Source organism: Schistosoma haematobium, chromosome 1 (genome assembly GCF_000699445.3).
Source record: "Schistosoma haematobium chromosome 1, whole genome shotgun sequence".
Taxonomy (NCBI): Eukaryota; Metazoa; Platyhelminthes; class Trematoda; order Strigeidida; family Schistosomatidae; genus Schistosoma; species Schistosoma haematobium.
Window position 1 is genome coordinate 46056787 of NC_067196.1, and position 18671 is coordinate 46075457.

The window sequence follows — 18671 nt, forward strand, 5'->3', positions numbered from 1 at the left end:
GATGAAGTCATGACGAATGATATATAACCATTCTTGTGAAAGTTCGTGAATGATTTTCGATCCTAGAACGAGGCGACTGGCCTCAGGGCACAAGGAAAATCTGAGACCATTACTGGTATTATCATCATCCTTAATTCAGGCTGTCGAATAAGTTAGAGAACAGACTGGTCATGAATTTTCTGTCACCGATTTGAGGGCAGTGGAAGCGTATATGTCTGCCAGTAGGCATCTATTCTTATATTTTCAGGTTGTGCTGCTCGATTGCAAATATTCCAGTTGCAAAGACAAAAACGTTAACTGAGGTTATTTCTCTCCTAATGCAGACTTGTAACTAAAACTTGCTTTGGTATTTACCATCGGATCACTTTATATGAACAATATCCAGAAGTTTCCAGTATGGATTCTAACCACGATACAAAGAGCAAGGAGTGAATATGCTCCTTGATAACTGATAACTTCGGCAGTGGTCGCTCGATTTCATTTGCATGGACACGGACGGATAAAGGAATAGATGCTAAGTGGATTTTAGATAGCCAAAATATTAGGTGATACTCGCTAACTTGCTGTTGAACGGAAAGTTACCACTCATTATTACTGAGACCTTGATAACTAAATAAATTCATTTCATGTATTCATGAACGACAGATAACCACTTCCTCTTCTCAGGTGCACTTAAGTGACCACACACTCAGTACTGAAAACTGTCCTTTATAATTCATCCAGCTAATATTTCATGCTATTTAATATCACGTTATGCTGTGTCTACCTTTATAAGCTTATTTGTTTCTGGTGTTTATATCAATTTTACCTAAGAGTGCTAATTTTTTCTCCAACCCCGAGGAAAGAGAGTTGTTTTTACAAACTTGTTTCAGCGAAGGAGACAGCTTTTGAAATACATACCTTACTTCACACAACATAGTCAGTTTTTCATGTGGTGAGCTACTTAGTTACGAAGATTTCGACAACCATTTTCAACAGTATTGACAGATTGCAATTCCAAGTCACTTGCTTTGGATTTAAACAGCAAACATGATCAGCCATTACTAATACTGCATAAAATCGTCGAGCTTTAGGGGTGTTCAATAAAGATAAATGTTTATTGCCACTGTCTGCTGTCGTCAACTGCATGAGAGCTCATAAAAGTATTTAAAACTACATCTCTTCAGTACAACTTAACCAAATCCAACCGAGTTTCGTGATTTATTCTGCAAAATGCCACGACAACATGTTACACGCGTGCAAAAACGACCAGAATTACTTGCCGTTGTGCTTAACAAGGAAGTATAGGGATATTTTAGCTATTCTGTTTTGATGTTGCTCAGATTCTTTCAACCAACTTTCAGTCAACCACCCTTAGTTGTCGCATTAGCTTCTTCCTATAACTGACTTCCATATGAATGTCGGTTCGATCGATTTGCCTAACAAGGACATGTCAGTTCCGTTTCAACAGGTTAATGGAGAACCACCAATCTGTTCAGCGCTTGATATACAATATTCGGAGACAACTCATTGATGCCGCAATCGGGCATCCCGACAACATGTTGGTAATTTACGATTTTCCCATGCTCTACTCGGCTGTAAGTTATCTACCCACCAGCCTCTTGAGTCACACTTAAGTCAAAGATAAAGGATCTTCGAAGATAATTAAGGTAAGTCAGACCTGAATAATTGCTCCACCGTTTGTATAAAATAATCATATACGAAAAGAAACTGCACAGTGATGAGCTAATAATGTTCGTTTTCGCATAAGCTTTGAACCTGAACATATAACTACTGAGAATCGCATTCAATATGTAACAACTGGAGAAGATAAAACTCAGGAACAATCGATCTGTATATCGTAGCTCGATCATACAGGCATGATCATTCTGTGTAACTTGTTCCTATCCGCATCAAATATCTTATTCTATCCATAGCCCAAACGTGACCCTCAGAAGTGTCGGAGATTACATTTGTGGAATTATGATCTACTTCGATATTTGCACTGCTCTAATAATAGACCTAATCCTAAAATGTTAGATTTGTTATGATGTAACTGCCGAATCTATAAGATATTATGTGGAATTCACATTAGTGTCTACACTGACTCATCGTATCGTAAGAATTACTGATATGTGATGGAGAACACATTCAGGCTGGAGATAGAACGATATATTTAATATGAGTAAGAGATATAAGGTAACATTCAACAGGGGCCACGCCTGCAAGGCCGAGTCATGCCATCCAATCAGCTCGAATTAATTCAATTCCGTCATTCTTCTCTAATTCCCCCTCGTTGGGTTTTTCTTCGAGTTAAACATTGAATATCTAGTTTCACAGTTGTCTAGTGTCCAGCTTTAAGGATTGTGTGGTTAGGGCCCGACGCTACTACACATTACTGATTGCCATCTGATACAAGTCAGTACGGACAATGATGTGGCTTACATATAAAATCGGTTTGCCTGAAGTAATAAATGAATTTATTTATTTATTCCTTTTCCAACTTTCTCTTCGTTTATTATTTTTCTTCACACCCTCCTACCACTTTATTTTCATGGTCCAATTATCTGAACATTTCTTATTACGTCATCTTATAATTTTATAATTGTTATCTCAGTTTCTATACTTTTCTAATCATTGACCTATTTCAGATTATGTAACATTGATTTGAACCTTTATTATTATTGCTTATCAAAACTAATGCACCTGTTGTCACACCCTCAATTTGTACTTTTCACATTTTACTTATTATGTAATCTTTTCCATTGTTATCATTGACTTATAAACTACCTTGATTGGTTTAATAATTTCGTATATGCATATAAATATTACTGTATATTAGAGTAAAGCCTGATGAGGATCTAATCGAAAACAATATTGTTCGCTTATATATGTTGTTCTAAATCAAACTGTTGACAATAATTAACTGACTGGGCTCACAGTAACACAAAGATAACCCACAACTCGGGAGATCTCACAATACGTTCGGTAGGACAGAAAATAAACACAATATATATGCTCTTGATTTGTGTCACCCATGCCATCCCACAAATCAACCACGGAAAATGTTTGATCACCAATTAATTAAAATTTAAAATTAGGTAATAATAATTGGTGTCAATATTTTAGATCTCTTGACATTCCTTGTCACGTATGGAGACTTGTTAAATATTTGGAATATGAAAGTAATATATCATTTTTATTAAATCTGTATAACATTGCTACAGTGACCAGGTTTGCATGGCGGAGCGCGCTATCTCGATATTCTTCTCGTACCTGCGTTTTGACCTCCACTATTTTTCGTAAAATATCAAGCGACTAAGGTCCCGTAATCGACATAATTGCGCATTAGACTGATAAGTGTCAAGTTGTGAGGGTTTAGTCCCATTCGCCATACATCATATAATTATCCCATAACTGGTCGTGAAGTGACACAAAACTACGGGTTCATTCGCAACACATATCAGATAAAAATTTGTGTTTGGGCTAGTTGAAGGTGAAATGAAATTCAGTAAAAAAGAATGATCTAGTTTAGATATTCTTTAATAAGCCACTACAAAACGGATTCCACAAATATATGTGAAATGGCTTGATGGATGAATAATATGAGCAGTTCGAGATAATCAGTGCGTTGCATTTGTCGATGATGGCACTATATTTTTATTTAATGTAGGAATCCATTTCAGATTTTGCTAATGTGCTGTTCTTCAGTGCTGATTCCTAGTTACTACTCAAGAATGATTGGAAATAAGCACCAAATAAATAAGTCCAAATTGAGAAGTTATCTGTGCAAAACAATACCTAACATCTAATTCACTAGGGATAGAGTCGGACAGTTAGATCAAACAGAATCAACCAAACATACGACTACCCATAAAACGTTTTCCAGAAATCAAGATGTTGCACAAAATCAAGTTAAATGGCAAGCAACAATCTTAACGACGTCAAAGATTTTATGGCGATTCAGAAATTGTAGACACCATAATAATAGTTCCAAACAAATCAAGAGATACAAATATACTGAGTTCGGGTAGCAATAGAATAAACGTTGCATACTAAGGAAAAACAAGGGAGTAACTGTAAGCGAAAACATAACAATAATATATTTCTGCATGAGCAGGTGCACGCCATTTTTACGGGTATGATCTATAAATTACAGCATTTGTTGGCGCACAGCATGCTTCCCAACTTACTAAGTTTATAGTTGTTATAAAGTAGACTCGTAGAGTGCTTGCTGTAAATCATGACCTTGAGGATACGCGTACGTCACGTTGATAGGTTTTTCACATATTAATTAGCACAGGTACTTACATATGTAACTAGGTTTATTTTAATTTAGGTTTCGAATCACTGGAAAATCAAGATTTGTGTCCGATATGGATTTGTTTTAAAGCAGTAACATATCAGCATCCACAGCCTCGTAATCACTTATGTCCACAAGATACAACTGATACGCATGCCAGCATTTTATCAACTTCTAACATCTAAATTTGTCACGAACATAAGTATGATGTTGACCCTCTTCGCTGACTATTAAATATGTCGTTATCACTGATTTGTAACAACCTTTCTGAATTACGTCAAAAGAGTGGAATTTTGAGGATTTGAACCGAGACCAAGAGTCTTAAAGCCACAGGTACAGTGTCCTGATAAACGAAAATAAGCTCTTATACAAGGGTTCGGTGTTCGATCAGGGGGTAAAGTGTAAGCGAACTTCAAAAAGTGATGACATCAGTACCAAAGTTATTCAATCTTATGCCTTGCTCTCATTATCGATTCTAGTATCGTTCAGAGTAAAAGACAAAGCCATATTAGTGTAAATTGAATTATCAAAAGTAATCTTGCTTGAAACAGACTGCAGAACTGTCAAAATTGTCAAGTCTGCACTCAAAGTGACTGATCATGGCTACAGTTAGACCCAAATCCACCCCTGATCATAATCCGTGAAATTCGAACACTACAATTCACCTAAAACCAACGCAATTAGTCTATGCAAAAACAAGACTCAGTTCAAATCAACACGTTTTTATCCAACAATGTAAAGAAAGTCTGTGAGATACTCACAAACTAACAAAATTTCAGACAGCTGAAATCTGGAAATACACCACAAAGACGTTCATGTTTTCCAAATCATATTTCTTCACTCTGCAAGATAGTCCAAATCAATCCTTGTGACATAATATTATTTTGAAAGTGATTTGTGGCTGCCATAGGAGCACGATCAGATATAACCAGACTTTCAGGGTCATTAAAAATGTCGGTAAAGAATGTAATTTGTCGAAATAATTGGGCAAATAGTAGAGTGAGATGACATGCTTTTACATCTATCTAGGTCACCAATGTTCACCAAATTTATAACCACCATGTTAATGTGCACTATCTTTTTTGAATCACGTTTTATAATCTGATTGAAAGTTCAAAGATGTTCATCAGCTAGATTTTCACAACCATATCGTTCTGAACTAGAGATTTTCAACACGCATTCAGACTACCTTAAACAACGACACTAAACGTTTCACTTTCCTTCTAGAATTTAATTACAAATCCTCTAAGAATCAAATTTGACGACTGTTTACTGATCACACTATCAGACTTCACTATATTGAAATGTAGGAGCGAGCAAGCCATATAGCTAGCATTCACTAATGATATTCGCTCGATTAGTTTTAACCTGCTTGACCAGGTGAGTCATGAAATTTTCTCGTCAGTTCGTATATCGGATCTTCTTACATCTCCCAGAGGGCGAAATCAGTAATCTCACATGCATCTATATTCAGCTACAACCAAACATATAAAGTTGCCATAGACAAATAGGATTTGACAACGCTTTTGTTTGTAACACATTTATAATCGAAGGATACCAACCCAGTCAAATCAAAATTCAGTTTCAGATGTTCAAGTAATAGTCAGACAGTTTTTTCCCCCGATAACCACAGGATCGATAGACAGGCCGTCATTATCACGATTACTTATAAGTCTTTCAACATCTTCGATAGAACATACTTTGCTAAAATATACTGATAAGGCTTCGGCTTTTGCAGAGCCACTCCTTGCCAATATAAATCGTAAGTGGCGAGGTTTCGTCACTTCCTTGGGTTTGCTTCTTTATACACAGAAATGACTTTTTCAGACTGTTTCCATAATTCCGAATCACTTGTTTTTTATATGAACGCCTGGCTTTGCTCACTGACACTTTGCAAGCATTCGCCTTATAATAGACATATCTGTGTTGTCCAGAGACTGTTGAAATATACAAACTCCCATGCTTTTTCTGACGTTAAAAAACTTCATCAGTTTTTTTAGTTAGCCAAGGTAGACAATTACTTGGTATATGTGCTACAAAGCATGATATAACCTGAATGCAAGTAAGTTAAGAGCACCTTGAAGTATGGACCACAATTCTTCAGTAGATGTGTAAGTGTTTGATGATCAGTTCGTTGGTGCAACGCGCCCCTGGATTGAAAATTTTTTAGCTCCCCATAGATTCGTGTGAGGTTTAACCCTATCGTATATTATGCCATTATTTGGCCACAGTGAAGGATGATTTAGATAGATAGCATCCTCGGTCGCATGAACGCGCAACAAAATGAAGTCATCAGTTAGACAGACTGGACTAGGATAGATGACACCGAAGATAAGCGTACGACCTTCAAAAGTAAATCCACAGCTAGTAACTTCACAAATATCATCATCATGAGATTCACGAACCAAGGAACTGATGTTTATATTACTAGCTATGTACATAAGGACCACCTTTATTACATCTATTCGTATCACTTAGATAGTTATATCTCGATAATTCTGGAGTGACGTCAGAGACATGGAGCAACTAGGTTTCGGCTAAGATGAATGACCTTAATTTGTCCACTGATACTTCTACTTTATAGAATTTATCTCTTGGATTACAAGCTTTCACATATATAACTCCGAAAGAGAACGGCTTGTCCATACAGACCTTGGTAACATTAACTTTCAAGACCTAACTTCTCGAAAACCAATCAAGTGTGAATTTTTTCTCTTCTTTGACCCTTTTAGGTTTCAGCTCTTCCCGACTTTTACAGACATGTCAGGTGTTAGTTGAATGTCGGTGTTGCCTTAACTTTACGCACTGGTTAACAAAAGTTTTCGTTCTTTGTTCCACCCTCGGGTTATATTAAGGAGTATGTGTGGTCGCGGTTCAAAATTTTCATCGATCCTCTTATCTATTCTTATCAGTTTTTTTACCTGAACCCCTGTACAGTTATGCGTTAAGATTCTACGAATAAATGCTTCAACTTACGCTAGGATTTGGTCCAATCTTACTTAGGACTTTGGCGGTATATTCTATGACAGAATGAGAATACGCAAAAAACTTTTCAACCAAATGGGTATTATTCTTGACGCTTTTTTCTGTCTCTTTTCTGCTTCATCGCTAAGAACGAGGGTCCTGGGTTCGAATCTCATACTCGGGATTGTGGCTTCTCACTAATGAGAAGTTTCATGCCAGGACGAGACGGCCGTTCAGTTCTTTTAGATTTTCAGTGATGGACTAGCCTAAATAGACCCGTGAATTTGACTATTGAAAGTACGAAGTCAGCACACTTTTAGAACACGAGTCCCGATTTGTAGTCTCAATTCTTAGATTGTCTTAGTCTCATGCTTGTGTCACTCGTGATTGTTACCTGTTCCTTTCGCGATCAAAAGTAATTACATTCTATGTGTTTGCCGTGTCGTCGTCTTACATTCCCTCTCGTTCTTTTCTCTTCCAGATCATCTCACATACTGCTTCTCACACTACCTCAGTATAAGAGGTACCTTCAGGCCAGACGCAAACCTACTAAGGTCTGACTGTTGTATAAGACTGTTAGTGCATATGTCAAATGTTTGCGAAACTGTTCATTTTAGGGAATTACATTGCCAATATAAATCAGTAACTTGTCCAACCCTAGACCACGATTGTTGGTGAACGCGCCATTAGAAGAGGCTACCGCTGATTTAATTCAAGGGTCCAAAATCTTTTTGATAAAATTGAAGCCCGTGGAAACAAACAAGTTGCCTGAACAAACACAAGCATGAAAAAGGTTTTAAGGGCAGTTTGTAAATTTTGATACAATTGCGAAATCATAGCAGTCTCGGAAGAAGTTATTTCATTATCTTTAGTGGTAATTTCTTTGTCCAGTTATCTTATCATCTTCCTCAAAAGACAAACGAAATCCTTCGATGGTCTTTTAGTCACCTTGACTTCTTGCGTATTGGACAGTGAAAGGTATGTTCTGGCGACCTTGGGCGGACGCACTGTTGTTTCGCGATCATTCCATTGCAGCAGGGTACTAGCGCTTGTCAACATGGCGAAGTTGGGAGAAGGTGATCCTAGGTGGATTGTAGAGGAAAGAGCAGATGCAAAAAATGTTAATAATTGGCACTGGTCAGATAAAGACGCAACCGGCTGGTCTATAAATAAGATAAAAGAGCTATTGAAAGGTTCTAAGATTGAAAATGACTTATGTAAGTAGTGTCCATCAACTTATTGCTTTTGATATTCTAAAGATTCTTGTAAAATCACTGATATTTCTAAACTTGATGGGGAGGCTAACGTTTATGTCCGAAAAGGAAAGTTAATGTGCTTTTACGAGTGGGAGATTGTGATTGACTGGGAGGGTAAGTTCTATACTATTTTGTATATTGTAGCTGGTTTCCCTACATTTGAACTTTATATTTAAAGTCGAACTCATGATTTAGTGTCGATAGCTTATAGCTCGAATCAAGCAATCATCGGCACCTTAAAGGTCAGGACATTTGAAATGTATGTGAGCGTGCACGTAGACAACCCCATAGTAATGTGATATAGACCGTCACAACCAAAAGATGCCCACGGTATGTGTCGAAATCTTTCGAAGTCTGTTTGCTTATTCTCATGGTTAAGCTACGTAATCCATTGTTGGTAAAGCCGAGTCCCCAGTATGTCTTATGATTAAAGGTTTTAGTATGTACTACAATTAGTAAAATGTTTGGAAGATCTCAACATCACGTATGAGATACAGCTACATAGATTGACAGGAAAACTCATTTTAGCTATCATTTTCCTTGAATCAGATTCCATCTCCAGCCGTATGGTCTCTATTTTAGGGGGCAATTTAGATATCCTTGAATTGGAATTTGATGGTCAAGAAACTCGTCCTTCACTATATCCAGAGTATTTGTGATTTATATGTGAGTAAAATCTTAGCTCTATATGGATATGGTCACGTCACAAATCAAACCAACCTTTTACAACGCAATCAAGTCAATTAAGTGGAGGGTTGTTTTAACGAGTAATTCCGAGTTGTGGTTCACTGAGTGTGCAAAGAATCCCCTTTTTTGGTTAGGGTCAACATGAAAAATACTTGGGTTAAAATTGGATTGACTTAATCGAACACAGTGTCAGTGATTCACTCACTTTCTACTACCCTCAAATATACTACATCACTCAACTTCACGCATTTCCCTATCTGTTCCTGTCACTTGTTCACTTTTAATCCTTTGTTGACTCCTTTGTACTGTTGCATACTTTTGGTTTAGAGCTGTGGTTTACTGTTTAGAACGCCTAACTTGATAGATGTGATAAATCATAGTCTTGAACATGCAATAGTTCATTATTTTGAGATTCCGCTTCTATGATCTTTAGTACTTGTAAACATGCGACACTTCATTTTTATAACAGCTGGAGTGCTTAACAGTTAAAATCAGCAGAAGGCTTTCATATCTAACCTTTTCTCTCAGTGTTTTATCTGTGGTTCACTTTAATAATTACCGTTATTTCTTACAGTGTTAGAAACAATTAGTTAGACGCGGAAAAGCCACACTAAAAAGACCCATAGGAATTGAATTGAGTAATGAGAAAACCAAAAATAGGTTCCAGGAACAACTGATGTCACACTTAGGTAGTCCTGGAAACGAGGCTGACCCGGATGTTGCTTGGAAAGATATACAAACAGCTGTGGAAACAGCAGTGACATCTGTTAGTAATTTAAATCAGAGTTACGAAAAACCAATGGATTTCTTCCAAGTCTATTGCACTGATGGATTCTCGTAAACTCACCCCATCGGGTTCTAAACACGATAAAGAGCGAAAAAAAATCAGTTATAGGTTAAGCAAAAGTCTAAGAAACGACCGTGATCAGTGGTGGGCAACGAAAGCAAAAGAAATGGAAAAGGTGGCGGTTGTAGGTAACACAAGACAGCTTTACAGACTAATAAAAGAAACTGGAATTAATAAGTCAAGTGTAAGTCAGACTATTTCGGAAAGGGACGACACTCTTATCTGGTCCCAGTCCAGACGTTTAGAACGATGTGCGGAACATTTTAAGTTCAGCTGGCCTGCAGCTACTTGACAACTACCCACCATTCCCAGACAGTGTGAATGGAACATTCAGTTAGGTCCCCCAACTCTAGCTGAAGTTCAAAATGCTCTAACTAATCTGAAACTAGGAAGAGCAGCTAGTTCAGATAGATTGGCTCCAGAGGTCTTTGAGAATGGCGGCCCAGTTTTAGCGATTAGGTTGACTAACACTTTAGCTAAAATCTGGGAGTTGGACGTAGTCTCATCTGCCTGGTCACAATCACTAATTGTCCCAATATATAAGAGCGGGTTAAAATCATCCTGTGATAACCATAGAGGGATTAGTTTGACTAACATAGCATCTAAAATACTAGCCTCAATAATTATCGGACTCGTGAACTGCAAACACGATAACATCAGGCTGGCTTCAGACCTGGTCGTGGCAGCATCGACCACATATTCACCATTCGTCAGTTTCTAGGACACAGAAATGCTTATCGGCGTCCGACAATGATAGTTTTTCTTGACTTGAAAGCAGCATTTGACTCGATAGACCGCGAGATTCTGTGGCAGTGTCTGTCACTGAAAGGTGTACCTTAGAAGTACATAAACCTTGTGAGGGCTCTTTACTCGAAAACTACTAGTCGAGTGAGAGCTTATGGCGAACTGTCATATGGTTTTGCAACCTCAAGTGGCCTCAGTCAAGGTTTCATCATAGACCTACTGATGGAAATAACGTTCTGGTCGACTGAATCTTCGGGCATTGGCCTTCTTCCAGCTGGTACACTTATCGACTTAGAATACGCACATGACATAGTCCTGTTTGGTGAAGACACTGATAAAATGCAGAGTCTTCTGGTAGCACTGAGCAACAATGTCTGGATGTTTGGTGTGCGTTTCTCCCCTCTAAGTGCAAGTTGTTGCTTCCGGACTGGTCTGCGTCAACACCTGAACTAAGGATAGAGAATGAAGTAGTCGGATGCGTCGACAACCTCACCTATCTTGGAGGCTTGGTTAGCCCTAATGGGTTGGTGTCTGACGAAATTTCTGCACGGATTGGGAAAGTCCGTTTGGCTTTTGCCATCTTACGTCACCTATGACGAAGGCGAGATATCCGCCTCACAATTAAGGGACAAGTATACTGCGCGGCAGTTCGTTCTATTCTACTTTACGGCTGCAAAACATGGCCACTAAGAGCAGAAGATATTCGTAAGCTACAGGTATTTGATTACAGATGCCTTAGAAATATTACTTGGGTCTGTTGGGATCACTGGGTAAGTAATAGTCAGATTAGACGCAGGGTATTAGGAAATGATGGTAAATCAGTTGATGAAGTTGTGAATCTTCATCGATTGAAATGGTTAGGACACGTGTTATGCATGCCTGAACACCGATTACCGCGACGCGCAATGCTGACTAATATTGGAGATGGTTGGAAGAAAGTTAGGGGCGGCCAAGCCAAAACGTGGCATCAGTGCTTGAGGACATTAATTTCTAGTCTGAGACATGTTGGGAGATGCAGACTACTTGGTTGGGGTCCGCGTGACTATCGTAACCAATGGTTAGAGACTGGGTGACATGGCTCAGAATCGATCACAATGGCGTCGGTGTATACACTCATTGTCTTCCCTTAAATTTTTAGATTAAAATTGCTTTATATCTTTCTCCCTGTACTATGTCCTTATATGCAATCTTTCTTTTATGTATTGCCACCACTAAACTAACTACTTTTATGAATCCAGTGTTCATCTTGTGCTAGTGAAGTATGGCAACTTAGACTGATGCACATATGTACCTGGTCCTGCTTTGTAGCTGACTGACTGAGAAATAATTAGTTGTGTGCTTTCGATTACAGTTAAGTCATGTTTTGTGTTTCTGGGCAGACTCGACAACTACATCGTGGTCCCTTCATCTATCGTCTTAACTTTTCCTGTCCGTTAGCTTCTGTAATCGTGTCTTTGTGTTCGGTCTTTAGTGACAAATTTGGTGAGACTATGATTTGTGAACAGACCAGTAAAATTAGGGTTAGCAATTCTTGGGCTTCCGTTCGATTTTCATTCATTCACATAGTTCAATAGCATTTCGGCGTTATAGTTAATATCAATCCATTACCGTAATTCCTAACCCTAAATTCTAACTTAAAATTCCATTCTTAGTCCTGCATACAAATTTATAACCCTCATTTAGTCCTGGTAAGTGGGTGAGTTATCTCGAGGTCACCTAAGTGTTGCTCAAAGATCGTCTGTAAATTTTAATGGCATTCTGTACCTATCTGACTGCTGTCAGTAATAACAACTAAACCAAGCTATCATTTTGTGTCTACATTGAAGGATGTTGTATCTTTGCTTGATTTCCATCAATATTGTCCATTTTGTTACACCTAATTCTTGGTAAAGATGTCGGATTAGAAACGTAGGTCTCGCTCATAACGGCTTGGAGTTGTACTACATGACAATTTAGATACAGTTCTATCCCCGTTATTGGAATAGTTTAGTCGGATTTCAAATCCTAATAATTTCGCGTTTTTACACTAACTGTAGAAACCAAAGCCTATAAGACACCACTTTTTTGATTTGTATTGTTAAATCTAGTGTACTTCCTCCATTCTTTCAATGACGTCATATTTTTTGTCATTTTATTTCAACAGGAATAGTAAAAAGTTCGGAAGACAAGGTAAAAATTGTAGGGAAAGTGGAAGTTATAAGTCTGATCGATGAATACGGTGTAAATAAATGTGAAACCAATACGAGCTGGACTTCTAGTACTGATGGTGATCTAGTCGGGAGTTTTATGAAGTCAACTGGTGTTGACTTTATCAAGTCCAAATTAGAGAAATACATCACATTACTTAAAGAAGGTTAGTATGTGAATAATTTTTTTCGAGTTTATTGTAACAGATTATGCTCAGGGTCTTATCCTTCCATCAAAGAATGGTGCTAACGTGAATCCTGCTAGTACAACACGGTCTGGCGCGGCTCTAGACAGAACAACCAACAAAGCTTTCCATACTGCCGATGGGATCAAAGAACCTAAAGACCTGTCAAACAGAGATCTTTCAATCACAGATGAATTTTTCTGCACTCCGGATGACCTTTACAGAGTTCTCACTACTAAAGAGGTACCTAGCTCCTTATGTAGTTACAGTAAGAATCACATAGGTTGTAGGGTCGCCCCTATTAGATATATGGGGAAAATGTCTCAGCTTTCTGTAAATTTTAAGATGGCAAATTTGTTTTTAAAGCAAATAGTATTGTTAACAGGACATTCTGCGCTGCGTGCTTAGTTTAAGCTCAAATTTGAATTCTCTGATTGATCCAATCTTAATCATTATCACTCGTAGCTGGACCGGAGAGATACTAGAAGCTTCTGTGAAAATTATTCTTTATACAGCTGTTTCTTGGGATTTACCCTGTTGCTACCCCAATGCTCTTTTTGTCAAGGAATATCGGACAAGGGGAACATAACAAGTTTTGAATTCACTGATAATGAATATCTTAATTTAACCATATGATCTGAATTTGTAAAGTAGTTTTCATACTTACAATTCTGGAAACACCCATATTTCCACGCATTTGAAAATTTGCAGTTTGCAATGTATAAGTAAGTAATTCAATAGTTCTGGCAGTAGCTTAATTTTTCTTTCATGTGCTTCGGGAAAGTAGTTAAACACAACTTAAATTTTCAAACTTACTCCTGCTAACCATTTAAAAACGTTGGTGCGACTCGTTATTTGTAACCAGTTAATCCAGGCACCAAGGCTCTCATTTATATTCAAATTCTTGGGATTAAATGCGCATCATTGGATTGAAGAACACCGAAATTGGCTGTTTCAACATCTTTTCAAACCATAGTAGTATAATTGCTCACACAAAACCCGTTGTATAGTGTTTCATTTTATTTTAAGAACGTAGAATAAAAAGCCAATCTTATAATAAATCTCCCTCAAGATGTATATTCAATAAACGAGGCATTTTGCGTCTAGCTCTAGTAAGAGGCCACGAGTATGTTGATCTAAATTATGCTCCATAATATTCCGTGAATTTTGTGTGATATTAAGTCATATATAATACTCCTCCAGAAGTGTTATGGTAGTATTTGCGAAATATTTTAAAGAAGCAATATCCATGACTTGATCGTAATGTTGAAATAGTTGTACCCGGCTTGCGAAAATAACAGAATTTGATGCCAGACTTTGGAGCTATGGTAGTACATATTGATGTATGTGCCATGTTCTACGTTGCGTTTGACTCACTGACCAATGTATGATCACATTACAATGTGAATTGTTTATGAAATGATACTCGTGTTGGGATACCATATCACACACATTTCGCTAGTTACTTTCAGTTTGTATTGGGTTACCTTTAATAAATTACTAAATAAATATCATATAGTTTAAGTACGAATGCGCTCTTTCTAATTTTAGTTAGTTAAAGCTTTTACACGATCTGAGGCCACTGTGGATCCAGTTGTCGGTGGAGCATATTCCATCTTCAGTGGAAACATTACAGGAATCTTCGACTTGCTAGTAAGTCCCACTGATTTTTGTCCACGTAATTTTTCGAAAAGCACTAGTATAATTCAAAAGTAAACTTGTCTATATGTAGTCACCAATTTTTCACACATTCGTTAGGGTATATCTAAACAAAAGAATAAGTTCATTTGATATGAAACAACTATAGTTAGTTTAATGAAGTTAGTTTTCTTTTCAACAGTACAATTCACTGAAGCTGTACAATTTTATTTAAAATTATTTTAGAAATCTGGTGGCTGACTAAAATTATACTCATTGAGCGGTATAAATCGCATTCAATATTTGGTAAAATATAACAGAGACCAGGAAGAGGTTTGATAATGACCGATACGGTTATGATAAAATTATGGGACTTAACAGTGGTCGTAATTAGAAAGTTTAATAATTAATTGTCCATCTCGTTGTTGTGACCAATTTATATGCGATTGTAAATTTTTTATCAACTTCACATAACCTACTGTTTCCTAGTGCTTTTTCAGTTTATTACACTTTAGTTCTTAATGGTACTAAATCATTAGCCCAATTTATGATTAACTTGCCAACTGTGGCTATGTAACTCCACATTACCTCTCGAAATTGTCCGCGAAACCAAATAACGTGATTCAACGAATGTGGGATCAGGTATGACATAGACATAAAAAATGCACTAAATTGAGCTCAAACTCCTCAAAGGCGACTTTTTAAATCCTGCTTTGCTCCAACCTTTCCGTTTGTTTTGATCTGGTCATTAACTTTTATCTATCGCCTTGGTTCTCTTTGTTGTTCTGTATTTACCGGATGAGAAATCCATTCGTACTTCTCATCCTTGATTTATTTTTTCCACTAGACGGATTTTTACTTAATCTCTTTGTAATTATTGTTCTAATGTTTCATTCATTCTCACGATCCAATACTAATCCCATTTTGATTAACTACTATGTGTGAAGGTATTGTGAATATGTTGTAGAGCTCCAGCGAATATTATTTTCAACTAATTGCCTTCACTTCTTTCAAAATCACATGACATCACCTTCGTAGCAAAACTGGTTTCAAGGATTTTACGGGAACTAGTAGATTTCAATTGTTCAGCTGTTTAGTCACATTGTCTTCTAACGTGAACTTAACGGTTTGATGAGCGGTTTAAGTGTTTGTTCTCACAATGAACACTCACCCAAATCATGCAGACTTAATCAGTTGGTAAAGTGTCCGTAGGTATGGCATGTGCTTTACACCTAAGTGTAGAGCACTTTTACAAGACTAGCAGGACCCTGTGCCTGCTCTCACTTTGAGTAGTAGTCGGGGAGTTCGCTTATCTGGGTAGCCGTGTAAGTGTGCATAGTGGTATGAGTGATGAAATCAATTCACGTATAGTGAAAGCCATAGCGGCTTATGCCGATCTGGGCCATCTTTGGCGCCTTCGTGATGTTGGTCTGGCTGTAAAAGGTCGAATGTACAAACGCGTCGGTGAGGCAGTTTTGCTCTGTTCTTGCGAATACTGGCCTCCGAGTTGAGGATGTTAGGTGACTCTCCGTGTTTGATTACTGTTGTCTCCAAAGGATTGTTGACATCCAGTGGCGACACCATGTTAGTAATGCAGAGGTTCGACAAGGTGTGATTGAGCACAGTGACGATAATTCAATTAGTGTCGCCATCTTGAAACACCGGTCTCGGTGGCTTGGGCATATCCTACAGATGCCATCTCAGTGGACTCCACACCGTCTGTTATTTGACGCACTGGGACTGGTTGGAAGAGGTGGTCAGTGCACGACATGGTGTCGTGATGTGGAAGAAAGCTGTACAAGACTGTCGGTTCCTCACACCCTTGAGGTGTCAGACATGGCTCAGAGTAGAAGCCAGTGAAGGTTCTGTTGTAGTGTTCTTGATATAAATGGGTTTTTAGTTGAAAGAATCTTTATACAATGTATATTTCTTGACTGAACTGCTACTCATTTTAAATTTTTCACTCTTATACACGAACTTATCTCATTGCCATTTTCTTCTGTAGTATACTCACCTTCCATTCTTTATCTTTTCACGACCTCATTTTTATTGTGTGGCACATATACATTTAATGCGGCAACTTGAACTGATGTACGTATGTACGAAGTTTTACGTTGTTGCTGATTGATACATTTTAATGATCCTTTGCACTGTTTTTGTTCAGATAAATTAGTTAGAAAAAGTAGGCAAGAAACCCTTGTCCCTGTTGATTGCAGAATTAGTTGGTTTCAAAAACAATGCGTATAAAGCAAAAAAGCGACAGCGCAGTCGTGACATTTTCCTCAAAACCTATATAAATCGTACTGATGAACGGGACGTTTTTGTTATCAAGTATGTGCATAGTGCGTCTCCACAGTAAAGTTAAGCACCAATAGTCCTCATGTTTCTGCTTAGCAATATTTCTTGTTTCGTTGGTGTTGCGGTTATCATTCCTGTGAAACTTATGGTATCATTTTTACGTGTCCCAAACTTGTTTATGCATATTAGCCGTCTGGGATACTTTCTGTTAATAAAGTTCTGATTACTCACAGTTAGTCTGTTCACTACTGGATATTGTTTGTCTCAGCCATTTAATAGTTCAACTTTAATGCTTAAAGTTTGAATTAATGTGAATCATTTTGTTGTCTACGAATGTTCAGGATCCTGGTAAAAGCATTCAAATGAGGTGGCGTAAACGCGATTGGCCTGAGAACCACTACAGCTCACTGACTTTGGAAATGAATGCTTTTGAAGGCGGAACGCGCCTTTTTTTAGCACAGAAAAATGTTCCTGCCTATGACTTGGAAAATACCCGCGATGGATGGCTCACTATTTTCCTTGCTGCACTGAAACAAACTTACGGATATGGTGGACGTATGTTTTAAGAGCTTTACCAAAATGACTTCAAAAACGGGATGTCTGCTATGTAATAATGATAACATCTGCTTTTACATTGTAAGCGGTTAACAGCCTAATATAATATTTTGTGATATTTTCCCTTCTATTTTTGTTAAGGAATCTAGCAAATTGTTATTTGTCAAGCAGAATTACAGAACGTCTTTTGATCGTGCATTTCTCAAGCTAGTTATCCACTTAAGCCACACTCCCAAACCATTCTTCCAAACAGGGGAAGTAACGGACTATCAGCAAAAAACATCCAAGGTTTGACAGTAACCGTACCATGTAGGATGATGTCATATCAAATGACTTCAGTTATGCACCTAATAAATGATAGAATTTTCGAGACTGTTCCCTAATGGTAAAGAAAGCTCAAGAATCTTATTAAAAATAAAATAGGCTAAGGATATTTCTTTCATTTACTCATTTAAAAATACAGGGTTCACGCTTATGCTAACTCCGCATAAAAGCGGTAAAACTGTCGACAGTCTGTTCGTGATGTACTGACTGTTGTATTCACAATTTATTTTGTATGCCGTCATTCTCTAACTTACGAGGACTCTTTGGTCATTTCTGCCATATGTGGGGCAGGCCTAATCTTGGTTCATATCTATACTATAATTTGTCATTGCAATATAATCTCCCACACTCAAAGTTGATAAAGCTCTTTCATGCATAATAACAATTGATATAAGTCACTTCCCGAAATATGTACTATTAATAATCTATAAGAAACCTATCACCCGATGACTGCATAACTCACCACATTGCTTTATAAACAATCGTGATTTTAATGGCTGTGGCACTGGCTTAGGTTTCAAAGGTGGTTCGGTAACTGTCTAACCTTAAGGAGAACTTGATTGTTGGAATTCATTAGCTTGAAAACTGCGCAGGTGCATTTGTCTTCCATAAGAACCGTAAAACTGTGGGACTTCCGTGAAGAGATGAAGATACATGTAGATTGCGGGTGACCGATCGCTTTCGTTTCTAGTGTTCTTGAATCAT

The 18671-nt window shown here is 37.7% G+C and overlaps 1 protein-coding gene across 3 annotated transcripts; it reads left to right on the forward strand.

The window, feature by feature from the left end:
* The first annotated feature begins 8244 nt into the window (after positions 1 to 8244).
* AHSA1_1 (AHA1, activator of heat shock 90kDa protein ATPase) lies at positions 8245 to 17760 on the forward strand. Of its 3 annotated transcripts, none has more exons than XM_051208842.1 (5): positions 8253 to 8463; positions 8506 to 8616; positions 12924 to 13133; positions 13174 to 14804; positions 17429 to 17760. In XM_051208842.1, the coding sequence occupies exons 1-4, from the start codon at positions 8304 to 8306 to the stop codon at positions 13557 to 13559; spliced, it is 867 nt and encodes a 288-aa protein (XP_051074242.1). In that variant the 5' UTR covers positions 8253 to 8303; the 3' UTR covers positions 13560 to 14804; positions 17429 to 17760. The 3 variants fall into 3 exon arrangements, with proteins under 3 accessions (XP_051074241.1, XP_051074242.1, XP_051074243.1); XM_051208843.1 differs by having other exon boundaries at positions 14703 to 14804; XM_051208841.1 differs by having other exon boundaries at positions 8245 to 8463; positions 12924 to 14804.
* The last annotated feature ends 911 nt before the right edge of the window (positions 17761 to 18671 follow it).